The sequence below is a fragment of the Rana temporaria genome, chromosome 1 (genome assembly GCF_905171775.1).
Source record: "Rana temporaria chromosome 1, aRanTem1.1, whole genome shotgun sequence".
Classification (NCBI taxonomy): domain Eukaryota; kingdom Metazoa; phylum Chordata; class Amphibia; order Anura; family Ranidae; genus Rana; species Rana temporaria.
Window position 1 is genome coordinate 103,807,637 of NC_053489.1, and position 27,817 is coordinate 103,835,453.

At 43.0% G+C, this 27,817-nt stretch overlaps 1 protein-coding gene across 2 annotated transcripts; it reads left to right on the forward strand.

The window, feature by feature from the left end:
* On the forward strand, nt 1-27,196 carry ANKRA2 (ankyrin repeat family A member 2). 2 transcript variants are annotated; one of them, XM_040341447.1, is made up of 9 exons: nt 1-178; nt 3,334-3,695; nt 4,654-4,812; nt 9,397-9,462; nt 9,896-9,993; nt 12,602-12,727; nt 17,762-17,828; nt 23,477-23,557; nt 27,124-27,196. In XM_040341447.1, the coding sequence occupies exons 2-9, from the start codon at nt 3,410-3,412 to the stop codon at nt 27,177-27,179; spliced, it is 939 nt and encodes a 312-aa protein (XP_040197381.1). In that variant the 5' UTR covers nt 1-178; nt 3,334-3,409; the 3' UTR covers nt 27,180-27,196. The 2 variants fall into 2 exon arrangements, with proteins under 2 accessions (XP_040197381.1, XP_040197382.1); XM_040341448.1 differs by having other exon boundaries at nt 1-127.
* The last annotated feature ends 621 nt before the right edge of the window (nt 27,197-27,817 follow it).

A 27,817-nucleotide genomic window follows, 5' to 3' on the forward strand; every position in this document is an offset into this window, starting at 1 on the left:
GTGTTTTAGATCACCGGGAATTCTTCGTTTACAAATAACAGGACACCGACCTCCCCGCCCCTCGGTCCTGGTAAAGTCGCACCGGATGTGACGTCAGACAACAACATAACAATAGGAGTCCGCAGAGGTGAGTGACAGCAGCGAATAGCCGGCCGGTGTTTATGGAGTAAAATAATTGGTGAGGAGGAGAGTCATAATGGTGGGCTGTATGTTTTCGTAGTGGTGATGACATGTCAGCGTAAGAATGAATGATGTTCATTGTGCTCCATCCCAACCAGTACACAGACCGCAACCAGTACATGTACCCCAGTACAGACCCCCTCTCCCAACGAGTATATACCCTTTCCCTACCAGTACATGTACCCCAACACAGGCCCCCTCCTAACCAGTACATGTACCCCAACACAGGCCCCCTCCCAACCAGTACAGGTACCCCAACACAGGCCCCCTCCCAACCAGTACAGGTACCCCAACATAGACCCCCTCCCAACCAGTATAGGTACCCCAACACAGGCCCCCCTCCCAACCAGTACAGGTACCCCAACACAGGCCTTCTCCCAACCAGTACAGGTACCCCAGCACAGACCCCAACCAGTACACGTACCCCAACACAGACCCCCTCCCAACCAGTACATGTACCCCAGTACAGACCCCCTCCCAACCTGTACATGTAGGCGAAAAACCCCAGCAGAGCACGATCCAGTTTGCTACAGCAGGGGAAAAAATGCATTCCTGATCCCCCGAGAGGCAATCGGATATTCCCCGGATTAACTTTACCTATAAATATTAGTACCCAGTTATATTATGTACATTTAGGAAACAATTCCCTCCCAACCAGTACATGTACCCCAAAACCGACTCCCAACCAGTACATGTACCCCAACACAGACCCCCTCCCAACCAGTTCAGGTACCCCAACACAGGCCCCCTCCCAACCAGTTCAGGTACCCCAACACAGGCCCCCTCCCAACCAGTTCAGGTACCCCAACACAGACCCCCTCCCAACTAGTACATGTACCCCAACACAGACCCCCTCCCAACCAGTACATGTAGGCGAAAAACCCCAGCAGAGCACGATCCAGTTTGCTACAGCAGGGGAAAAAATTCATTCCTGATCCCCCGAGAGGCAATTGAATATTCCCCGGATTAACTTTACCTATAAATATTAGTACCCAGTTATATTATGTAAATTAAGGAAAGAATTCCCTCCCAACCAGTACATGTACCCCAACACCGACCCCCTCCCAACCAGTACAGGTACCCCAACATTGACCCCCTTCTTACCAGTACAGGTACCCCAACACAGGCCCCCTCCTAACCAGTACAGGTACCCCAACACAGGCCCCCTTCTAACCAGTACAGGTACCCCAACACAGGCCTTCTCCTAACCAGTACAACTAACCAGTACAGGTACCCCAACACAAGCTAGAGAAGCCTGTCTAGTACTGTCAATAGGGTCTTAAGTACTTTGGTGCTGCTCCAGGCTGAGGTGTAGAGCCCCAATGGCACTCCGGATAGTAGGGATTCTCATTCAGTGAGCAATGAACGTTTTAGCTTGAAACTGCTGCTCGCCATAGCCGATCCTAGTATGGATGTATAAAGCCTCAGTCAATGTTGCTTCTCAGGCCATGCCCCCCTGACATGTTTCACCCCACCCACTGGGGCTTAATTATTGGGACCAGTAAGTGGGGCGAAACATGTCAGGGGGCATTGCCCGAGAAGCGACTGAGGCTTTCGTATGTATACATCCATACTATGATCTGCTGTAATGGCGAGCGGCAGTTTCAAGCTAAAGTGTTTAGTACTGTGATTGGAAGTAGCTACTTCAGAGAGCCTCAATAGAGCAGCAGCATGCACATTTTGTATTCAGGTATGCGTTGTCAGCTTCTTGCTTGCTTCTCATTCTGATCTTTCACTGCGGCCGGGAGCAAGCATGAAAAGTACAGTGAGTTCTGTATAAGGGATCCAGAATGAGGTATTTGCAAGACTTTTATCATTTCTTAAAAGAGAAGTATGGCCTAAACTTTTTCGGGCCATACTTCTCTTCTGAGTTACAGGGATTATTCGTGCACTCCTGTGACCTGGAATCAGCAAACAGCAGGCTAAAGCCCGCTGTCAGCTGACGTCACAGAACTGCCCCATCTTCTGCAAGAATCCCAAAAGTAATGTTGGGATCCACTCACATTCCTGATTGGCAGCAGGCTGAGCCTCTCAGCATGCCACGCACAGACCTGTGTGAGACTCTCAGATCCCCCCATTACAGCTAGTTGTGACTTAATTACGTCGTTGCTGGGAAAGTTTACTCAATAGGCATATTATGTGACTGGTGGCCCAGGAAGGAGCAGACACAGCAGCCACCATTTGTACAAATGGGGAAAAAAGGGACACAAGCCCTTATAATGCAGGATACAAGGAGCGATTTGATAATGACTGTAATATTACAGTCACATTTAAGCTTTAAAAAGGTTGTAAAGACTAAATGTATTCTCTGCATTATGGTAAAACCCCTCTTGGGAGCAGCTCCCCCCTAGCCCCTGCTAAATACTTATCTGAGCCTAATCTCAGTCCAGTGCTGTGCAGCTTTGATGGGGGTGGGGGGGATTTAAAGGCAGGAGAAGTGCCGGAAGGGGATCCAAGGAGAGGAAGATTGGTTTTGCACAGAGCAGCACCAATGTACAAAGCAGGTAAATAAGACGTATTTAGTTTTTTTGGAAAACAAAAAACCTTTTAATGTCACTTTATTTAGAAGGCCATAGGCTGCCATCAACTTGCTATTCCCTGGAAGATGTCATCATAGTGGGGGTAGGTAAATCTGTGATCAGAGATAAGTGATGGCAGCAGAGGCCACATAGTGTATAGTTGTAAAGTTCACTAAAAGCAAAGTTACTTTTGTAAGATTTAACATATATACATTTCTGTTTGCACCAATGGGTAGGGTAGAGGAAAATGGGTGTCATCACATTACAGGACCAGTGGACTATTGACTGTCTTATCAGTCTAGTATTTAGATATGAGGGCTGGCCCAATGCTTTACACCAGAACAAAGCTCCACCAGTGTTTCTACACATTACAGCTAATGCTTTATAATAGATTTTTAGAAGTAATTGGTCATGCAAAATCTGTTTTTAAGAGTAATGCCGCATTCACAAGATCAAAATTTCCGATGGAAAAAGTCCATCTGAAATTCCGACCGTGTGTATGGCCATCGGAGAAATTCCATCGGAGTTTAAATATAGAACAAAAGCCCGATCGTGTGTACGTGGCATCAGTGAAAAAAAAAATTATGTAAATGAATTCTACAGTTTCAGACACCTTTTGTCCATTCTTTTTCAGATCTATTACAGAATTGGAACATTCCAGTCCTACGATGCAGATTTAGGAGTGGTAGTGCAAGAACCGCAGATCCGCCATGTCTACCTTAAACAGTCTGGAGGGCCCCTCGGAGCTGCCGGGGGAGGACTGTGTCAGCTTTTGTCTGTCTGCCATGCCTGACATTAAAGTAGAACATGTTATGGACTCGAGCACAGAAGAAGGCCAGGCTCAGAATGTGGCAATGGGAATGAAGTTCATTTTGCCAAACAGATTTGACATGAATGTCTGTTCTCGCTTTGTGAAGTCTCTAAATGAAGAAGACAGTAAAAATATTCAAGATCAAGTCAATTCAGATTTGGAAGTAGCTTCTGTCTTATTTAAAGGTTGGTTTTGTCTACTTTGTTTATATTGTCTATCATCTTTTAAATATTTAAAGCGTTAATAAAATCTTCTCCCTGCAAGGTAATGTCATAATGTGCTAGTATATATCGCATACTGGCACATTATAAAAACGTACGTTAGAACGACGCTCTTGCTGACAGGGCTTCTATCTTCACCTGGTCTTCCTTCCTTCCGGGTTCGCGGGCTCTAGCCGCTTAAATGGCCAAGCCGCGATGATGTCACTCCCGCGCACATACACAGGAGTTTCAGTTATGGCACAGACCTCTGAGGAAACAGCACAAGCATGCCGTTCCTTCAGCGCGCATACGCCAGTGACGTCACCGACTGCAGAGTCACTGAATATTTCCTAAATGGTGCATGTTTAGGAGAGATTCCTTGCACCTACAGTTAAGCTTTATTCTAAGTTTACCTGTAGGTACAAGTGTGTAATGGGAGTTCACTAACAATTTTGAGACACTGGCTGGCAGGATTTTGGACTGTCTGTATGCGTCACCTAGGTTTCTCACCTACATATGGTAAAGGGGCTCTCGGGCTTACAACTGATATTGTGAAAACAATCTTTATTGTTTTTTTTTTTCTCAGCTCCTAATACCTGCTTGGTCTGTTTCTGTGGTTCCTATCTACTGCATGGTTTAGCATGCCATTAGTACTCACAGTCCATTTATGGAACATATTTCCTTCATTAGACAAACCACTGATGCAGTAATTGGAAAGTGTATGTAATTGCAGCAGTGGCTTTCTAAGCATCTTTTTCTACATAGAGTAGAATGTCACCTATGTCATGGCGCCAATTTACAGTCTTTGAAAAATCTCAAGTTCCTTTTTAACTTTATTTTATTTTATTTTTTTGACTGTCCCCTAGAACAATCTTGTAAAGTGTGTCTGTAACAAATATACCACATAATTTATCTTATGTATAAAATCTATTGTTCTTTTCAGCTGAATGCAATATACACACTTCACCGTCTCCGGGTATACAAGTTAGACATGTGTACACACCATCAACAACAAAGCACTTTTCTCCCATCAAGCAGTCTACTACACTGACAAATAAACATCGAGGCAATGAGATATCGACCACCCCGCTGCTAGTGAATTGTAAGCAGTATTATTTTTATATTTTTCTTTTCATTTTAATTTATGCTGTTAGAGATTAGCTATATATGAATGCATGATCTGACTGCTGGAAGATCTAGATTTATACTGTATTCTCTTAAACTTGCACACTCAGATTGGAGGGTGGGGGGAGAATTCCCATACTCTCCAGTTTGGTGGGGGAAAGAATAACAATTGCACAAAATTATTCAACCCAGATAACCTTTGTCCTTAAAGTGGTTGTTATCCTTATCCTGTCTGTGTTTCATTAAAATAATACCTCCTTCACCGTATCTCACCGCGGCTCCCGGCCGTGTCTCCTCTCTGCCTGTCCTGCAGAAGCAGTGGGTGGGGCCAAGAATTTCCCGCTGATGTCAGCTGGACACAAGGTGGAGAGAGGTGACACGGCCGGTCACATGATTGCTGGGAGCCGCCGTGAGATACGGTGAAGGAGGTATTTTTGTAATGAAACACAGACAGCGGTGCACTCTTTTAGCATAAAGAACAGATAGTATATAAACATTATTCCTGCAGCAGGAGGGGGGTGGGGTGGCACTGTCACTAGATGACACGCAAAGAAGGGAAGGGGGGGCAGACACAGGAGAGCAGGCTGCGGATGACGGAGGCTTTCAAACAGACCATAATGTCAGGGGCTCAGCAGCCATGATTATCTTGGTCTGTTTGCAGAGGGGAGGGGAGAAACTGGCAGGATTGGCCAGGTATTACAGGTGTTACAGGGGGCCAAATTACACAGCACAAGCACTGAGCTGTGTAACATGCTTTAAAGCAGGGATATGCAATTAGCGGACCTCCAGCTGTTGCAAAACTACAAGTCCCATCATGCCTCTGCCTCTGAGTGTCATGCTTGTGGCTGTCAGAGTCTTGCTATGCCTCATGGGATTTGTAGTTCTGCAACAGCTGGAGGTCCGCTAATTGCCTATCCCTGCTTTAAAGGAACAGAATCCGTGTTGTGTTTTTGCAAGAAAGAAGCCATTATATCCAACAAGCTTACGATCAAACCATACACCACACTTCCAGAGCAGCAAAGTACAATCCAGGCTTTATATTTTAATGTCAGGGATTCCCATAATCTTCTGTGGGAGGAAACCTAATAGAAGAAGCAGGAGTACAGCTCAGGTACTAAAAGATCAGACTAGAAATTTCCAGAGACTGAAGGACATAAAGGTGATGGCATATTTTTTAGAATTGTATTGATATTGGTAATTTTCTAGTTGATGAAAGTAGGGGAAAAATAGTGCTGGACCTTAAGGTTATCTTATTGCCATCTTAAAGTATTTTAAGTAAAGATTAATGCCCCGTACACACCATCACTTTATGTGATGAAAAAAAACGACATTTTCTGTGAAGTAAAAAATGATGTTTTTGAAACTTCAATTTTCAAAGACGAAGTTGCCTACACACCATCGTTTTTCTCACAATGTTCTAGCAAAGCGAGGTTACGTTCCACCACGTTTTTCCATTGAAGCTCGCATAAGTAGCTTCTGGGCATGCGCGGGTGAAAAAACTTTGTTTTAAACGACGTTTTTTGCTACACACGGTCAATTTCTGTGAAGTAAAAGTTGACGTTTTGAAAAACGACACATAAAATTGAAGCATGCTTCAATTTTTTTTGGTCGTTTTTTAGAAGACATAAAACAAAGTTTTCCCCCACACACGGTCAATTAAAGTGACGTTTTTAAAAACGTCATTTTTTTTTTCATCACATAAAGTGATGGTGTGTACGGGGCATTAGTCCAACTAGGACAATATGCATTAAACTGGGTCTGCCTGTCAATCAGTGACATCAGCACACTGTCAAGAGAGAGCCGTACCTGCTGCCGGGAGGATGGAGTCTGGTGCTGTGTAGAGCTGCATGATTAAACATTAAAGAATCAAGATCGCTATTCTTTTTTTTTTTTTTTTATATTATTGAGGATTACACACATAAAGGTTTAATGGGAGAGAGCAATTCCTGTAAGCTAGGAGCCAAAAGATACCCAATAGGGATTTGTGCCTTGTGAAAGCTGGATGCTGCTACAATAGATCACAAGCCTGTATTGACCTCCTTTGAGGTCAGGGGTCAGTTAACAAGGGTGAACGCATATCTATCTACACCTGAGTGGTGGTAAAAGAGAAGAGGCAAAATCACAAGATTGAGGATTTATTGGATTGTTTTTTTGTTTTTTTTTTTACAAGGGACTTTGAAGTTAAAGAGGGGGTTCACCCTATAATTTTTTTTTTATTTTTTTCTAGCATTAAATTAAGCATAGTAGCGCGAGCTAAAGTATGCCTTTATTTTATTTTTTTGCCCCGTACTCACTGTTTAATCCTATAGTGAAGATTCCGACTCCCCGCGGGGAATGGGCGTTCCTATCCAGAGGGAAGATGATTGATTGGAGAGTTTAAAATTGGTTTTGATCTTTTACATGACAGCAAAAATGTTATACATATTTAATTACTTGGATTAAAGTGGTTCTAAAGGCAGAAGGTTTTATACTTGCATTAAGGTAAAAAAAACCTCTGTGTGCAGCAGCCCCCAACCCCCCAGGGCCCCATCGCGATCCAGCGATGTGCACGAGAGCCTCGGTTCTCTGGGGACTCTCCCTCCTCTTTGGCTGAAACAGCAGTGGGAGCCATTGGCTCCCACTGCTGTCAATCGCAGCCAATGAGGAGATCGAGAGGTGGGGCCCAGCCGCGGCACTGTGTGTGAGTGGGCAAGCAGAGCAGTGGCTCGGGAGCAAGTCTGTTTGGGTGCCCCCAGAGTAAGCTGCTTGCTCTGAGGGCGCTTGGCAGGAGGGAGGGGGCAGGAGCATTAGTAGGGAAAGAGAATTGGGGCTGCTCTGTGAGATAACATTACAGAACAGGTAAGTATAATATGTCTGTTATTTAAAAAAATAAAAATTGCATTTAATATTACTTTAAGGTTACCAATGTTTTTTATGCACTGATTGATTGAGATGTATATTTATTGAAGTATTGGTTGTTATATATATATATATACATATGGTGATATGTTTATTTACTTATAGTATCAATAGTGGATAATAAGAGATTCATGCGCTGCACATATTTATTGTATTTATAGTAAAGTATTTATGTTGACATAAATAATCTGGTTCCCGGTCATGCAGCTTCTACATCCCACAGGATCTCCACGGACTCCTTGGCTTTGTAGTGAATGTAACAGAAATGGAAATTGAAGCGCCACACCACTGCTAAGAGGTTCAACTTTCTTCCAATAAAAGTCAGGATGATAGTCTAAAGCAGTGGTTCTCAACCGTGATGGTGCCGTGACCCCTTGATACATTTTCCAAAGTTGTGGGGACCCCTAACAGCAAAATAATTTTCGTAGCGTGGGTTGTCAGCACCCAAGGCAGGCCAAGTAATTTGCGCCCCCAAACTCACGGGCATTTAGCGCTCCCTGGGTCCCTTCCACTCGTACAGTATTAAAACCCTTATGGTACATTTTAGGCTGTACCCCTCTTTCTCTTTGTTCTCCTTTCTTTCCCTTTTATCTCTCTATATCCTAATTTCTTGTTTTTTTTCTCCCCATCCTATTCTTTCTCTCCCTTTTTTTGGTGGAGGGAATGAGATAAGCGGCAGTGCTGGTGGGGGTGGGATCAGTGGCAGTGCTGGTGAGGGGTGGGATCAGTGGCAGTGCTGGTGAGGGGTGGGATCAGTGGCAGTGCTGGTGGGGGGTGGGATCAGTGGCAGTGCTGGTGGGGGGTGGGATCAGTGGCAGTGCTGGTGGGGGGTGGGATCAGTGGCAGTGCTGGTGGGGGGTGGGATCAGTGGCAGTGCTGGTGAGGGGTGGGATCAGTGGCAGTGCTGGTGAGGGGTGGGATCAGTGGCAGTGCTGGTGAGGGGTGGGATCAGTGGCAGTGCTGGTGGGGGGTGGGATCAGTGGCAGTGCTGGTGGGGGGTGGGATCAGTGGCAGTGCTGGTGGGGGGTGGGATCAGTGGCAGTGCTGGTGGGGGGTGGGATCAGTGGCAGTGCTGGTGAGGGGTGGGATCAGTAACAGTGCTGGTCAGGGAGTTGAGATCAGTGGCAATGCTGGGGAGAGTTCTGATCAGCCAACTTAGGTGCTCTTGATCAAGGTCATCTGCTGATCTGAGAACTGTAGTGGGGACTTTTAATGGCAACTCTAATGACAGGTAGTGTTACTCACTGTGTTTCTGGCTCGGTCGCAAAAAGGCTAGGAGAGTGGTGCGGGCTTCAGGAACAGCCCAGGATTTGGTGACCCCTGGCAAATCGCCTTTCGACCCGTGAGGGGGTCCCGACCCCCAGGTTGAGAACCACTGGTCTAAAGAGTACCAACATGTTTTGGGGGTCCAAAAACGCTCCCTTTATCAGGGCACAATTGAACGCAATGTGAATGGACCAGAAGTGAGCTGGACTCCTTGATTTTAATCAGAGACAGTGTCTGAATGCATAGTATAAATACAGATACAAAATTTCAGTTTAAAATGTATAAATGTGCTGTATGACTTGTTGCAAAGGATTAGTTTAAAAACACTCTCAAATAGATTTGTAGCATTTCAGTTTGTGTAATATTGAATATGTTTGTGTTCATGTGTGTTCTACAGCCCTGTCTGTTCATCAGCTGGCTGCTCAAGGGGAGATGGTCTATTTGGCAAGCCGACTTGAACAAGGTAATGCAAGATCTTGTAGAGAGTTTAGCCTACACTTTCTTTCATTATCGGTGGTTCTCTGTTTCTTTATGCAGTTAGAAAACCCCAGTGATGAAGTAATATTGAGCTCCTCCCATCATTCAGGTATTTGGAGCGCTGCCGTTGTCAATGCTTGTTTTATTTGGCTTACTGGTAATGGAAATATAGTAGACATAGTGAGGATATAGAACATATGTAGATAAGTCTAGCCCTGTTTTTAATATGCATATTCTAGTAAAAAAAAAAAAAAAAAAAGACTTTCATATACCTAGTCTTTCATATGTATTGTATTATATTTTAATAAGCTTTACAACAGTTAATATAAAACCTTATGGGTGGATGTATTTATGCAGGCAGTTTGTGCATGTGTTTCCTTGTCATAAGATGTACTCAAATAGTGATATTTTTCCTACAGAAAGTGTGATTAATCTCACAGATGAAGAAGGCTTTACTCCTTTGATGTGGGCTGCAGCACATGGGCAGATTGCAGTGGTGGAATTCCTTCTACAAAATGTAATCATTAAATTAGATGTGGATATTGTTATTATGTGTTTTGTTGCAAAAGGTACCTTTCTTCTCCTCAGTCCTTTTTAAGCCAGCCAGCTGTTTTGTCCTTGTTGTCATATAGGTCTTGCATATTGCCTCTGATTTATTTGTTTTCAGTGCTCATTGACCCCCAGTGGATTCCCAAAGAAAGACGGCAACTGTATCTAAGTATTTGCTTGCTGTGTTGCGCTGAAAAAAGCTCAACTGCTCCCCACCATCAACCTAAATTGTTAATAAAAATAGATATATTCATGCTAGTGGTGCACCAAAATAAAATTATGTACCGAAGCCAAAAATTCAGGATGCACTTGGCCAAAAACCGACACCAAAAAAGACAGTAAAAAAAATATATATATATATATATATATATATATATATATATATATATATATATATATATATAATATATTGTGAGGGGTTAGCTCAGTAGCGGGGTGTGTGACCCCTTAGATAGGTTCACCACACACTGAAATTATACAGACTGGCAGTCGAAGACGGTTGAAAACAAAGTTTCTGGTTTATTTTTCCATCTTGCTGGAAAACAATTGCAAGCATTCAAACAGCATAAACAAAATCAAAACATAAAATAAACTCTAGCCACTTTGGGCATCTACCTTCCACACAGGAACCTATCTATGAAGTCTAACACAGCCTACTGCTGGGTAGACAGTGCTGGTCATACAGCACAAAACAATAGTCTTTTGATTTTGTTTCACACAAAAAAAATCAATCCTCTCCTCACCTCCACAGAAGACCTTCTGGCACTGCTCTCCTACTCACTCAGCCTTAGGAGTGATGCAGCAATTAGTGGTAACCCTCTGGACTTCTTATAGAGGCCTTTAATTGCCTCATTCTGAACAGCTGAAGTTTTTCAACGGCCTTTAGCCTTTCTCTGGCTACGTTTGTAGCCGACGCCCGATAACCATCTGTGTATCGTCTAAACAAGGCAGAAATGTATCTCCCATCAGTGACAACACCCACAGATTTACCTGACTTCCTGTCACAATATATATATACTGTGTGCCCCTCTTCCTTCCAGGCCACGGACTCTGGCTTTGTGATTCGCCGGAGCCGCCATTAACGGCACAGGCTAGGGAAGAAACGGCACAGAGTTTCGTTTCTTCCCCGCGCATGCGCCGTTAAATTTTTTGGCGGACTACAAGTGAAATATCTCCTTAACGGTATTTTCACTACCTATAGGTAAGCCTTATTCTAGGCTTACCTGTAGGTAGAAGTCCAAAAAAGGGGTTTACAACCACTTTAAACGAATATGAATTTAAAAAATAGAATCCAGCAACATAAAATTACTAATCCAGGCAGGGAAGGGGGGATATAAACATCCCAGATGGTAAGATATGATAAGATTTCAAGGCCAGCACTTTTGCTTTAAGAATCTCCAAATACTATTATCTGGATGAGCAAAAAGAGGGGGAGGATTTTCATATAATGCTTTAGAATATTTAAAAGATCACTAGAGAACAATCAAACCATGTGCTAAGCTTGTGGGAATGTATCCATCCCCACCAGATGATGCATTCACAATAGTCCAGACAATCTGAGCAAGCCCAAATAGTTTCAGATATTGAGGAGGAGGAAGTAGTGACACCCACTAAGTCCATCCTTATATACTGCAGAACAATTAACCACTTGATATAATGCACCATCCCAATGTCCATTAGAGGTATGCAGTTGGAAAGATCTCCAGCTGATATTGCTCACCTTTAGAATATACAGCATATAACATGTAGAACCCATCCATCCAGGAGAGACTCAGCCCACTCTCCCATATAGCTAGCCCCCTAAATATGCTCCTAACTGCCAGGTGAGTGCATGCTCGCTGTCATGAACAGCATCGCGAATGACCTCAGCCGATGGCGCGGCCACCACCACGCATGCGCAACTGCAAAGCCCAGGCATCCTCACTGTGCAGCAGTGCCTGCACCCTGAAGGAGGAGGGGACAACTTGTCCCATGTCTCCCTATTGAGAAGAGGGCAGGGCGTAACCAAGATGTCAGATACACCTACTCCCTTCATACACTGCCCAATGGACAGCTGCTAGTGGCCGAATGCCCGCAACAGAGAACCCATTATGGGCACTTTTTTTTTTTTTTTTTTTAAATCGGCAAAACGCCAGTAACGCTATTTTCAGCTGATATTTTTAATTTTCGGCTGTTCTATCCATGCATCCCCAATTTATGCTGCGTAGATCAATTTTTACTGTACCATTTGCTTATCATAGTAGAAAGCTACATTGGTCAGATCAGGCTACACTTTATCAATCTTCATCCATCTTGCTTTGGTTTTCCTTTTCACACATCTTTCCCACTCAAATATTTGGCTAAGCAACTAATGAACTTCTTGACCATATCTACCTTGTTTTATGTAAGTTGTAACCATTTATTTTCTGTTTGTGTGTTTGTATTAGAAGCAGGCTTACCTAGTAATATGGTCACTCAGTGTACTGTCTGCACTTTAAAAACTATAGGAGAGACGTGTATTTTACGTGTTTTGTTGTTGGTAATATTTGCTATTGTTTTCAGCTAAACCATTTATACATGGTTCTCGTTTACATTAGGGGGCCGATCCTCAAATCCTTGGAAAAGGACGGGAAAGTGCCTTGTCACTAGCTTGTAGCAAAGGTTACACGGATATAGTAAAAATGCTGGTGGAGTGCGGAGTAGATGTCAATGAATATGACTGGGTAAGATTTCATGCTTTTATGTGTTCTCTATTTTATTTTTTATACATAATCTTTATTTATTAAAGGTTTGTACAAAGCAATGATATAATAAGAAAAACGCACATAAATCAATACACGTCACAGGTCCCAGAAGATTGCCCAGCCATTCAGGGCGCACATCGCTACTCTGTCGGCTGTGACACACTTGCAATGCTGTGAACCGGCAGGGGAGAGAATGGAGGCTTCGGGTGGCCGCATCGCTAGACCGAGGGACAGATGAGTGTGTGTGTGTGTTTTTTTTTTTTTTTTTTTTTTTTTTTAAAGTCAGTAGCTACACTTTATGTAGCTGCTGACTTTTAATAAACATGGGTCCTGCTGGAACTCGGCTTTAAGTATTTAGGGATGCCTCCACTGCGTCTAAAACTGCGTAAGGGCCTCTAACTCCGACAGGGACTAAAGTCAGGGCCTAGGGGGGGGGGGGTAGCTACCATGTCTGAAAAGGATATAATTAGGCATCGGGAAATCTCCCCGGAGTAGTAGATCCACCCCAACCAAATATCACGGAAACAGTACAGCTGTTTCTGAACAGTGAGCCCCCAGTGTTAAGCCACTATGATGTAATTTATTTCTTCCATTCAATTAGTGTTGGACAAACGGCTTGTTTACAGTATCTTGGGATCAGGCATTTGGCAGCAATCAACAATATGGAGTTACTCTTTTTGTATCGCCTAACCAAAGACCTAACCTCATGGAAGAGGAACTAAAGGGGCGTACACTTAATTGGCCGATCTTTTAGGGCCAACACCACACAACCTTTTAGGGTTAACATATGCATACATAATTACACCATTTGGCGATTGCAGGTTTGTGGTGGGCGTGCATGGGACACTTTTTGGTTGTTTGTTGGGATATGGCCACATTCACAGGAGTTTCTGATCAACTGATCAGTTGATTGATTGATTTGTTCTCAGGACCTCCTTTTTCAATGTTTGGTAGAGAGTATATATTTTCCTTTTGTCAGATTGTACACCAGCTATGAATAAGCACTGAGTTATAGTGCGAAACGTCAGCTTTTTCTGTTTTTTGGCCGTGGCATGTTGTTTTGTGATCAACTTTTAACCACTTCCCGCCCGGCCTATAGCCGATTTACGTCCGGGAAGTGGTTATGAAATCCTGACAGGACGTTCGAGAACGTCCTGCAGGATTTCATGCCGCGCGCGCCCGTTGGGGCGCGCATCGCGGCGATCGGTGATGCGGGGTGTCAGTCTGACACCCTGCATCTCCGATCTCGGTAAAGAGCCTCCGGAGGAGACTCTTTACCACGTGATCAGCCATGTCCAATCACGGCTGATCACGATGTAAACAGGAAGAGCCGTCGATGGCTCTTCCTCACTCGCGTCTGACAGACCCGAGTAGAGGAGAGCCGATCGGCGGCTCTCCTGACGGGGGGTTCGCGCTGATTGTTTATCAGCGCAGCCCCCCCTCGGATCACCACACAGGACCACCAGGGATGCCCACCCTGGACCACCAGGGTGAAAAAAAAAAAAAAAAAAACCACAAAAAAAAAAAAGCATTAAAAAAAAAAGATGCCAATCAGTGCCCACAAATGGGCACTGACTGGCAACCTGGCAAAATCAGTGCTGCCCCCCAGTGTCCATCAGTGCCACCCCACAGTGCCCATCCATGCCCAGTGCCCACCTATCAGTGCCCATCTGTGCCACCCATAAGTATCCATCAGTGCCACCCATAAGTGCTGCCCATCAGTGCCGCCTATGTGTGCCCATCAGTGCCGCCTATGTGTGCCCATCAGTGCCACCTATGTGTGCCCATCAGTGCCGCCTATGAGTGCCCATCAGTGTCGCATACCAGCGCCGCCAATCAGTGCCACCTCATCTGTGCCCGTCAGTACTACCTCATCGATGTCCATCAGTGCCATCTCATCGGTGCCCATTAGTGCCGCCATATCAGTGCCCGTAATTGAAAGAGAAAGCTTATTTACAAAAAAATTAACAGAAAAAAAAAAAAATTCAGTCTTTTTTTAGTTGTTGCGCAACAAAAAAAAATCGCAGAGGTGATCAAATACCACCAAAAGAAAGCTCTATTTGTGGGGAAAAAAGGACGCCAATTTTGTTTGGGTACAGTGTAGCATGACCGCGCAATTGCCATTCAAAGTGCGACAGTGCTGAAAGCTGAAAATTGGCTTGGGCGGGAAGCTGTGTAAGTGCCTGGTATGGAAGTGGTTAATAAACCAGGATTTCTTTGGAGTGCGGCTGTCCTAGCCTTCTTTCCTCAAGCCTACACTTAATTGGCCATATGGATGTTTTCTGAATCCAAGGAATTATTAAATTCCAGAAAGCCCCCTAATCTTTGGACAATCTCTCACTAAAGATAAAGGAATGTACCACACTGGATGTAGCCACGCCAACAACTGGGAGAAGACCCTGGAAATATCTGAGTAAGGCGAGAGGGTGTTCTGTACCACCTAGTCAGAAATGTATACAAGGATTCTTGAATGCAAGTACTGATGGAGGAAATGTGGGCCAGGTGCACAATTTTCTGAATTTGTGGAGGAGAAAATTCAGTCCCCAACTCCCTCTCCCATTCTTTGAAAAAGTAAGGGGTTGTCTGTGAATGCGCCCCAAGCACCAACTTGTACATGTGGGATAGCAAATGTCTAGAGTCTTAGGGTCACACACACCAGGATTCAAAGGGAGATAATGTACCCAGTGAGTGCTGCGACAGCTGCAGTTTAGAGAGGAACTCCTATTTTTTTTTTTTTTTTATCACTGCAGGTTGTCACGTCATCCTCAGGAATTTTCCTTTTTATCTAACTTGGTAGTATACTGTCATTTCCTAGAAATCAATATTTTCCCTCCACTACTTCTTACCAGTAGCTTTCTAGTCATGCATGCAAAACCATAAAGAGCTTTACAATTATTTAACCTCCAAATCAATTTAAATATGCATACTAATGTATCCAAAAGGAGGCTACCATATTATTTTTATTTGAATCCAAAAGCTTTTTGTTTTTTTTTTGTTTTTTTTGTTTTTTTTAGTATTGCTCTGTTAGATGTCAAGCTCTGTCCCAGCAGTTTGTGGCCAATTAAATATGCTATATGTAGAATACAAATTATACCCATGGAATGCTGAATTGACCCTGTAAAGCCCTGCCACTAACTTAAAAAAGTGCAGGTTAAAACACAGAAAAATCAAGTATTTTAAATCTTTGCTTGCTGCATTTTTTACTTTCCATAAACATTTATTCACTTGCAACAAGCTTTTGAATTTACTAATACATTTGATTAATCCAGGGAGAGTCAACTTTCTAGCTCAGCCCCCATCCTCCTTTCACATCAGAGCCCTCTCCTCTTCTGTTGTGTCTTATTGCTGTCTATGTTGGCCCTGCATCTCCACCCCTGCCCTCACCCCCCTATATAACCTTATATGTAGTGTCTGAAAATGGAGCAAAGAGAAATACTATAGAGTCACTTGAGTGGCTGCTCTGCGTATGCCGGGGCAGCTGACCGTGCATGCAGTCTCGGGTGTTTTAGATGTCTACACAAGAGGTACTTTTTTTTTTTTTTTTTTTATTAATCTTGGGTGCATTATAGCTATTGAGCTCCGAGCACAGTGCTGGAAAATACCTAATTATATTAAAACTAGGGTTGTCACGATACCGATACTAGTACCGGTATCGGTATCGATACCAAGCATTTCCCCAGTACTTGTACTCGGAAAATGCTCTGATGCTTCACCCGATACCTTACTGTCCCTGTATCCTCCTCCAGTTCCCCCATCCGTGCTGCTTTCCCCCTCCGCGCTTTGTGTCCCCCTCCGTGCCGATGCTGTCCTCCTCCGTTCTGCTCTCCCCTTCCATGCTTCGTGTCCCCCCTCCGTGCCGCTGCTGTCCTTCGTTCTGCTCTCCCCCTCCATGCTCCGTGTCCCCCCTTCCGTCCCACTGCTGTCCTCCTCCGTTCTGCTCTCCCCCTCCATACTCCATGCCGCTGCTGTCCTCCTCCGTTCTGCTCTCCCCCTCCATGCTCCGTGTCCCCCCTCCGTGCTGCTGCTTTCCCCCTCCGTGCTTGGTGTCACCCTCCATGTCCCCCTCTGTGCTCAGTGTCACCCTCCATGTCTTCTTCCGCCCCCTCTGTCAGGATGGAGAGCGGAGGTAGGAGCCGGCTCCTACCTTTTCCGAACGAACAGAGTCAGTGATCACTGACTCTGTTCATTCATATAACTGAATCATCGTTATGCTTCAGTTTATGAATGGGTAGGAGCCTCTGTCTCCTGTCCATTCATTTTCAGTGCAGATAAGAAAGGGACTGGGGAATCCGTGTCCTTAGTCCCTTTCTCTGTCTCAAAGGGGAGATGTCAGGGGTCTGTTAAGACTTCTGATATCTCACCAAAGCCCCCCAACAGGGCTAAGAAAAAAAAACATATTGCAATAAATAATAAAAAATAATTAATTGTAAAACATATTACAAATTCAAATAAAAAACACCCTGACACCATCCACCCCCCCCCCAGGAAAGCATTGTAAAAAACAACAAAAAAATTGTAAAAAATGTAAATTGTAAAATAAAAAAAAATACTGACACATGACATTAAAAAAAAAAGTATCGGTACTTGTACTCGGTATTTAAAAAGTTGGATTCGGGACAACCCTAATTAAAACTAAAATATATTACCGTAGTGAAGCAAACAATTTCAATGGCCTGAAAAAGAACTCCACCCCATTTGATGAACGGAAGTCCTGCATGCATGTATGGTTTATAAAAAACAACCACAATTCAATAGGACATTACTTTTATTTGTATAAAATTTGGGACCCACTTATTGCCTCAAACTGTGACTGTTCATCATTGACCATATAAACACTAAAATGTTAGACCAGAAATGTCCCCCCAACAAAGACCCCCTTTCTTTACTTTCATTTCCTATCCCCACAAACGCACGCACACACACACACACACACACACACACACACACTAAGCTCAAGTCTGATTTCTTGAAGTCGCTGCTCTAACCATATATCTTGTGCTTTCATATCTTTAGAATGGAGGAACACCACTGCTGTATGCTGTACATGGGAATCACGTGAAATGTGTGAAGATCCTGTTAGGTGAGTTGAGGAAATAACCCTTACAACTACTGAAATAGTTACCATTTATCAAAACCCAAGCATTACATGCATTACTTCTCTTTTTTTTTTATTTATTTTTATTTTTCTCCTTTATTTTAACCTGATAATTCTACCATTAACTTGTTTCCTGTCCTAAGGTATCTTTTGGGACCTCCTAATGCCTCCCTTTCTTCTCCATAATATTTACTGTAAATAATAAGTGTGAGGAGGGAGGATATTGTAGTCCAGATATCAAGGAGATAGCATTAGAGTTTACATGCACTTAAAAGGGGTTGTAAAGGTTTGTTTTTTTATTTTCTAAGTAGGTTACTTTAAGCTAGTGCATTGTTGGTTCACTTACCTTTTCCTTCAATTTCCCTTCTAAATGTTTTTTTTCTTTGTCTGAATTTCTCACTTCCTGTTCCTCCTCAGTAAGGTGTTCAGTAAGCTGTTCTAGATGACTTTCCACCGCTCGGATGATAGTGGAAAGCTTACTGAGGAGAAACAGGAAGTGAGAAATTCAAACAAAGAAAAAAAAACATTTAGGAGAGAAATGGAAGGAAAAGGTAAGTGAACCAACAATGCACTAGCTGAAAGGAACCAATTTAGAAAATAAAAGACGAACCTTTACAACGCCTTTAAGCCATGTGCAGAATTGGCATTATTTTTTATTTTTTTTTATTGAACGTGATAGGACCAGAGGACTTCATAATCATAACTACTTGGCTTATGCCACCACCTTCGGGTGAAAAGATACTGGCCAAAAAAGGCAGGAGTGCCCAGGCAGAACCCTTCCCATCTCAGCTAAGCATCAGTTTTTTGTTTGAGTCCTAAGGTGATGGATATGCCTCCCTGTGTCTCTCTGAAGATCTTTCTCGTGTACTTGGTTTCTATATATCTGGGCCTGTTCCTTACACCTCTGATGAAGCAAAGGTGGACTCTAGATCAGTCGATACAGCCAGCAGGCCAAGGGAAACTATATTCAGACCCTGCATAAAAGACCGGAAATGGCCTGTAATGTCTGGCAGTTGATGCTGGACCCTGCGGGCAATGATCTCCAGGGTACAGTATACCCAGTGACCTTGCTGGCAGGAAGATCTACAGTTCCAAGGCAATGATCCACATATATAAATGTGAAAAAACTTTCTGCGCTATCCCTGGGCCAGATTCTCGTAGATATCCGGCGGCGTAACGTATCTCCTTTACGTTACTCCGCCGCAAGTTTAACGGGCAAGTGCCTGATTCCCAAACCACTTACCTGTAAACTTGCGGCGGCGTAGCGTAAAGTCCTCCCGCGCAAGCACTCCTAATTCAAATGATCCTGGTAGGGGTCGTGGATCATTTAAATTAGGCGCGCTCCTGCGCCGATCGTACTGCGCATGCTCCGTCGGGAAAATTACCCGACGTGCATTGCGCTAAATGACGTCGCACGGACGTCATTTGTTTTGACGGTAACGTAAATGGCGTCCAGCGCCATTCACAGACGACTTGCGCAAACGACGTTAAATTTTCAAATTGCGACGCGGGAACGACGGCCATACTTAACATTGAGTACGCCACCTAGGGGGCATGTTTATCTTTACGCCGTGCATCGCTTACGGAAACTACGTAAAAACACTACGACGGGCAAGCATATGTTTGTGAATCGGCGTGACTAGTCATATGCATATTCTACGCTGACCGCAAAGGAAACGCCACCTAGCGGTCAGCGTAGATTTTGCAGCCTAAGATACAACGGCGCTGACCGTCGTATCTTAGGCATGTTTAAGTGTATCTCAGTTTGAAAATACACTTAAACATACGACGGCCTTAGATTCGGACTTACATCGGCGTATCTGCTGATACACCGGCGTAATTCTTTGAGAATATGGCCCCCTGTGTATAAACCACCTATTACTCAACTCTATATAATATAGGAGGCAGCTAGCAACACTATGCATCCACCTGTACAAAATGCAATGAATCTCTCTCTCTCTCTCTCTCTCTCTCTCTCTCTCTCTCTCTCTCTCTCTCTCTCTCTCTCTCTCTCTCTCTCTCTCTCTCTCTCTCTCTCTCTCTCTCTCTCTCTCTCTCTCTCTCTCTCTCTCTCTCTCTCTCTCTCTCTCTCTCTCTCTCTCTCTCTCTCTCTCTCTCTCCCCCTCCCCCCCCTCAAAAAAAGTGCAGCGCTCTCTTTCAATATAGTGCATTCAAATATTGTGCATAAATAAAAATCTAAAAACGGTGTAAAAATTATCTATCTATAATTTACATGAGTCCATCTTTTCTTTTAAACATATATACAGTCCACAAATAAATGTCACGGACATTGAATCGTTTTATTATGGCCTGCATATATGTTTAAAAGAAAAGATGAGCTCACGTAAATTTATTATATAATAGATGATTTTCACACTGTTTTTAGATTTTTATTTATGCACTATAATTTGAATGCACTATATTGAAGGAGAGCGCTGCACTTTTTTGTGACTAATGATCCCCATAGAGGGGAGTCAAGACCCTGAGGGGCAAGCCATTGTGATGAGTGAAGATTGTGTGTACTGGCCCGGCAGCTATGAACTGGTGAATGTGTTTTGTTATAGTGGAGCAATGTGGAAGTTCCCCTGACTGCGTTCCCTGTGTCAGGTCAATTTCTGGGCGGTGCACACTGTGGCAACATACAGCAGTGGCGGTGTGGTAAAAGGACAATGTGCGTGTCTGATTATGTCGTAGCATGTATCTCTCGATCCATGGGTGAAGTACATGTGTCTTGCAGCACCTAATTTACACAGCACGGGATTCCCAGCCACATCACATAAACTATCCAACCTCAGCAAGCCATGGCCTTGTGCAGGCAGAGAGGCAGGGGATGGCTTATGCTGTTTTTTTTTTTGCCTTCCTCTGGATCAACTGTGGGTATAGAATTGGGTATATGGGATTGTACGATATTTTTTATTTTATTCACTTTTTTATGCTTGAACTGGATTTGCTTTTTTTTTTTTTTTTTTTCTTCAACCTGACTAACTATGTAACTATGTGGTGGGCTCCCAAATCTCTCAACTAAGTAGGGAGGACACCTGACAAACTTCAGTGTGCATTGCCCCCCAAAGGGTCTTATTGGCTTTGAATGCTCTTGCATATCTTGTATTTCCACTGCCATAGGGGCGCAATCCTCCATTTTCTTTGTGTCAAAGTTAGGAATTTTCTGCAGCCATATTTGCACTGCATGATCAGCTCTCAGGGGTCTTCACTGACTTAGAACAAATGGGATGCATGTGGTTACTCTCCTTTTCTAGTAGGAATCTCAAGGTCCAGGGTTGCCTAATGCACAGAAGGCCACAGTCCACACTTCCTGGTGGATGTGGCATGCACTACCCTTTAGTTACTTCTGCCATAATCCTTTTTCCCAAAAGTCACTTGTTGTTTTGAGTCCTGGCAGCTCCCAAATTTTCCAAGTCCTTTACAGCGAACCTTGATGTTTGCTGATTGGGCTTATCCAGAGAAAGTGTTCTCATTTCTGAAACGTTTTTTGCTCACCAGCACCCCATGGAGGAGGAATTGTACAACAAATGGGACTCATCCCAGCTATTTGTTACTTAAATAAGACCCTGACAGTCCCAGTTTATGAGGTCCCGGTCTTTAAAGACACCATAGATAAGGGGTTAGAAGCTCTCTCTAAGCCGTCCCTCCCCGATAGGATCAGCTGCTGCAGAGTGGTGAGGGAAGAGCTGTCTCTTAAGTCTCTAGTAAAAAAAAAAATCCACTATTGACTAAAATCAAATAATTTTTTTTTTAGGTGGAATTTGGCTTTTATAAGCGAAAGAACATGAATGCTGGTATCTGTATAAGGGCTTCATTAACAGCCAGCCTTAATGGGTATGGCATAGTGTTTACATCCTTCAGAACCAGGCATTCTTTCAGTAAGGTGGGCTCATACCTTGGCAGAAAGTGCTAGGCTGGCTTACAGTGAATTATTCCTGTGTTCTAACAATTGGAGCAAAATTGTATTTGCTACTTTTGTTTACAGAAGACCGTTTTAGAAAACTACACTTCTACCTTAGCCACTTAGCGTCTGCAATACACCTCTATAAGACCTTAATGCACAATTCCTTATACAGGTATAGTCCAGGTAACTGGCACAGCTATATTTTGTCTGGGCATCTAAGCTTCAATAATCTCTGGTCATGAAAGGGAAATGGATTGAAGACTTCTACTGGGAGGAGGTTGAAATCTGGTTATGATTTATTTTCTTCCTATTGCGAAGCAATATATTTCAAGAGCACATATCTTATTCTTGTCCATACTTCATGTATTATCTGAATTACCAGGAACAAGCAACATGAATTGGGACAGCTTCCCAAAGGTTGATGGACTGGCGAGTTGTTGCATTATTTATATGTAGCCCCCTCTTGCTTTCAGCATGGGCACTACGCCTAAAGTTAGTGGGGAGTGGGAGAGTTACCTTGCTCCCATTCAGTGTTTACTTAAATTTGGGGACTTCTGTCGTTCCAGAAAGTCCACTGGGTCAGTCTGTGGTCAGGGGGTGCAATGCCACCTCTGGCTGACAGTTGGCGCCAGAGGGGTTCTGGCGGAGCGATTCTTCCCCAGCAGCCAATTGGAGGAGTTTATGCCTCGCGAGGCATGCTGGGGGAGGATATATCTGGGACAGGGGTCATGTGTTCGGGAGTCTTCACTGGGTCCATGTTCCAGGTGCGGTACCCACCTTCAGGGTACGCGCATCCATGGACCCCGGCCGCGCAGCCCACCTGGCCAGAGCTTACCTCTGCATCGAACCTCATCCTGATGAGAGAAGGGACCTCAGCGTTTCACTGGGTTCCAAGGCCTGTTGACAGAATTCCAGTCTGGGATCGGGTGTCCGGACCACTGACAGGTATGCTTGCTGTCATCCGGGGACCCTTTATAGAAAAGTCTACTGGGAGGATTCTCTTTTCCTTATTCACCCAAGTCTTCTATTGAAATTGGGCCGTGGCAGGGGCCCCAGAGTCGGATCTGTGTGAGAGACCTGTTCCTCCCAGTATTTTCCAGAAGTGGCGCTCCGGCTGCCAGGCCTATCATAGGTGTCTGTCCGGGGGCACTTTACCCACTCCAAACAGAGTGGCGACGTGTAGCAAAGTTGGTTCTATACAGAGCAGTGTTGATTGCTCTGTTCTATATCCAGGCTTGATACCGCATGGTTCTTTTTCTTCCTTCATCAACCTTAACCTTCCCAATGTGTGTTGATGTTGGCCGTGTTTGTCCTGGACAATAAAGCATTGAAAACTCTTTATTGGATGTCTGGACCTCCACTCACTGCTGCTATTCTCACAGTTACACCCCTAGACACTGCCAGGGTAATTTGGTAGGCTGGTCCCAAATCAAACAGAGGCTCCTTCGGGGGTAGCGCTACATATATCACTGACAGAGTTTTTTTTTTTGCATACCAAGTGAAAATGAAGTTGCCCATAAATAAGATAATGGCAGTTAGAAGTTTTGGGCACATATTGTGACTAAGGCCTTATACTTGTCCTGATTCTGGTTCCTTGAATCAATTGTGTAATGTTTATGACTCAGATAATGCAAACGCATAAAGTAAATACCTTGCTAGAAAAGCATGTTTGACTAAGAGCAGTTCTTTATGATGGTGTAATGTAACAATGACTTGTATTTGGCAGAAAATGGAGCAGATCCAACCATTGAGACAGACTCTGGATACAACTCCATGGACCTGTCTGTAGCTCTTGGCCACAGGAGTGGTAAGTTGTGTACTTACAGCAAACAGTGCCCTAGGTTCATGCCCAACTCCATCCAAAATGTGTACTTAATAGTGATTGTATTTCCTACCACATGCAGCAAGGCATCAGGCATTATGTTGACAATATCTAAACATGTAAATATTGCGAAAATATATATCGTCACACTCCAATAAAAAATAAAGTCAATAAAAAAAAAGTTATAAATATCACAAGAGGGCAGGTCTATATAAATATTGTTAAATATCTGTTAATATTGTAATTTTGTCTTGGGCCATATAGTTCAGGACTTTTCTGGCTCTTGTTTTCTTACAAAGCATTAGCATCAACCACTAAAAATTGGGCTAACTTTACTGTTTTGTTATTTTTTAATTCATGAAACTGTTTTTTCCCTAAAAAAAAGGTGTTTGAAAAATGATTGCGCAAATACCGTGCGAGGAAAAAAAGTTGCAATGACCACCATTTTATTTCCTAGGGTGTCTGCTAAAAAAAAATATATATATATATATAATGTTTGGGGGTATTGATTAATTTTCTAGCAAAAAAAATTGTGATTTTTACATGAAGGAGAGTGCCAAAGGAAGTGCCAAAATAGGCTCGGTTGTCAAGTGGTTAATTAAGCTTTGACAAGAAACCTGGAAGCTGATTGGTTTCTATGCAGAGCTTCACCAGATTTTGCACTTTTCAGTTTTAGTAAATCCACCCAACTGTCACCTTTCCTGTGCAGGACAAAGTGGCAGTGCCTCTGCAAAGGACATCCCCATCCCACATGTATTTGCCTTACCTGCACTGCCTTGCAGTTTCTTTTGCAGCTGGCGATCAAATTGCCTGTAGCAGTGAGCTGAGTGAATGTTGACATTACTCCCCATCACATTACTGCATTCTGGCCTAGTAATTGGCTGCTAGGCTTGGGAATTATTATAGGGGAGCAAGTCACATGCTTCTATATATATGGAGGTGCTGGCTATTCTCACAGAGTAAGCGCTGGTAAACAAAGCTAATTAACGCCCCCTAGTAACTTTCTAAACCACCACTGCGCACAGGATAAACTTGATTACCTACAGCTGCTACTTAAATAGAAATGTATATAGTGACTCTTTTGTGAAAAACATAGTAGCGCTCTGTTTCATAAAACTAGTAAAGTGATTATATTAAAATAACATAAATAAACACATAAAAATTAACAAGTGAAAGTGAATTAATAGTGCATGTGAATGATCCATAAACATATAAAGAAAGTTGAAAAGAAAAGAAATTCATATAAAAGTGTCCATAAATCACACCAATCTTCAAGTGATTGATCAATGAATGGTATCTTTCTTGAAGAAATCTTGATACAAACTTTCCACCACACCTCATGTGCGTGTGAATCCACTCCCAAAGGAAAAAACTCACCAAAACAATATGCCTCACATTCACATGTTCAGCACAAAAGCTTGATAACTCACCCGGGTTGATAGACAACTCCAACGGTGATCACAAATCAATCAAATCCACATGAAAAAATAAATAAAATGCTTCCAATGGTGAAGAATGTAAAACCAATTTATTAAAAAGTGCTCACAAATCCTCACTCATTGTACTCACATGTTACTGCAAGTCTCCTTCATTAGAGAACTTTTTTGATTGAAGTGTCTGTGTGAATTTTATAACATGTGAGTACAATGAGTGAGGATTTGTGAGCACTTTTTAATAAATTGGTTTTACATACTTCACCATTGGAAGCATTTTATTTATTTTTTCATGTGGATTTGATTGATTTGTGATCACCGTTGGAATTGTCTATCAACCCGGGTGGGTAATCAAGCTATTGTGCCGAACATGTGAATGTGAGGCATATTGTTTTGGTGAGTTGTGGTGGAAGGTTTGTATCAAGATTTCTTCAAGAAAGACACTATTCGTTGATCAATCACTGCTTAATCACTTGAAGATTGGTGTGATTTATGGACACTTTTAAATGAATTTATTTTCTTTTCAACTTTCTTTATATGTTAATGGATCATTCACATGCACTATTAATTCACTTCCACTTGTTAATTTGTATGTGTTTATTTATGTTATTTTAATATAATCACTTTACTGGTACTGTTTTATGAAACAGAGCGCTACTATTTTTTTCACTAAAGATTCACTATATTCTCACAGAGTGCAGAAGAGCAAGGAGCTGCAAGAGAGCACAGGTAAGGTGAGTAGAAGAAGAATAGATGAATTCCCCTCCCCCACTCTCTTTTCCTTTCTTTCCTAAACTCACTTTTTCCATTTAACTCCAAACTTGAAATGTCTCAACCCCAGTTGGCCACCCCATTGTACTCTTCCCCCCCCCCATGCACGGATACCCGAATTCTCCATAGGTACCGGGGCTAATCCCTAGTGTATTGTAAGTGATCAGTTGTCCCGTCAAGGCAAAGCCCTAGTCTTACACCTCCTAGGTATCTGGGTATCTTGTATACTTACAGAGTTTTTTTCTGTGTTATTATCTTTTGTTCAGATACCACTACCCGGTGTTCATATGTATGCTACTTTGTTTGTACAACATATTCTGTGAAGCTACCATTTCATTGTATGTCGCATACCACTAAATAAAAAATAAATAAAAAAAAGTATGGATGTTTGGAGGCACACTGTCACTTTGCCTTGCATAGGCATGGCGACAGACACAAAATATTGCCTAAAGAGACACTGTTTGTGCACAGCTGCTACAAAATTATCAGTTTAAATACAAAAAAAACAGTCACTTTCAGCGCGAATAGGTCTTCCAAGGTGTGACATAAGAGATATCAGATAAAATGGTGGTGTAAAAGGTATATATGGTATACCAAAGCTAGGTGGATGCTACCTTCCTCAGTTGGGGTAATCCAAAAGGAACTACAATAAAAACGGAAATGGACTTAGTGCATTACCAGAGATAATTTTAATAATAAAAAATGTTGGTATAAATGTGGGTACTCACAAAAATGCAACTGACAAAAGGCCATAAACACTGTGCATGGACATGCACAGAACACGGGGTACCTCTAATGCGTTTCGGGGTCGCACCCCCTTCCTCAGAGCTAGGCTAGCACTGAGGACGGGGGTGCGCCCCCGAAACGCGTTGGTTGCACCCGTGTTCTGTGCATGTCCATGCACTGTGTTTATGGCCTTTTGTCAGTTGCATTTTTGTGAGTACCAACATTTTTTATTAATTATCTCTGGTAATGCACTAGGTGTGCGCATCTTCCATTTCCGTTTTTCTTTTAGTTCCTTTCGGATTACCCCAACTGAGGAAGGCAGCATCCACCTATCTTTGGGATACCATATATACCTTTTTACACCACCATTTTATCTGATATCTCTTATGTCACAAAAAAAAATATATATTATTAAATTATCTCTGGTAATGCGCTAGGTGTGCGCCTTCCATTTCAGTTTTTCCTAAAATTATCAGTGTGCTATAGGACTTTGGAAGACTTCCCCTTCTTCTCTCCTTTTCTTCAAAAAATAAACACTTTTTTTTTTTATTATTATTATTTCTGAACAAAAAAATTCTACAAATGTCCTAATACTTTGTCTTTCTCTTTTTATTCTTCCAGTTCAGCAAGTCATTGAGAATCATCTCCTTCAGCTTCTCCAAAGTATAAAGGAATAATGGACCATTGTACCTAACATTTTGAGTTTGTGTTCTTCAGTACTGTTTTATTTGTTTAGAGTGGCATTCCAGTCATTTACTAACTATACCTAAACCAGTTTCCACCCCCATTCTAAGCCTATTCTAACTACCCTGCAAATGAAAGATGTCTGTACTTACCTATTCTGAAGCTGCTCTAGTCTGGTCATATGATTGGCTCCCAGCGGCAGCTTCATTATAGAGGAGGGACCGCCGACAACGGATGCCCCATAGTAAACCTATGGGTGATGTCATTGCTCAGGCTCTGTTGCTGATCTCTCCTCTTCACTGAAGCCGGCCGCTAAAGGGATCATGTGACCAGACCGGAGCACCCTCAAAATAAGTAGGGCCGGCCATACATGAAGCAAATTTCTTTCCTGCACCCATAAATTTGCTTGATTCCCCATCAACACAGACCGTTTTGATGTGAGAATCACTTCTGCCGGGCCTTTGTCTTCTCCTAGCGGGGGAGGGCAGGGGAAGCCGTTCCTGCCGGGAGAAGACAGTGATTATTGATTGCAGCTGCTAGTGATGATTGTAGGTAAAACCTGGCATGCTGGTTGTATCCAATTTGATCGATCGATGAACTTGGTACATTCAGCCTGCCCATACACGATTCG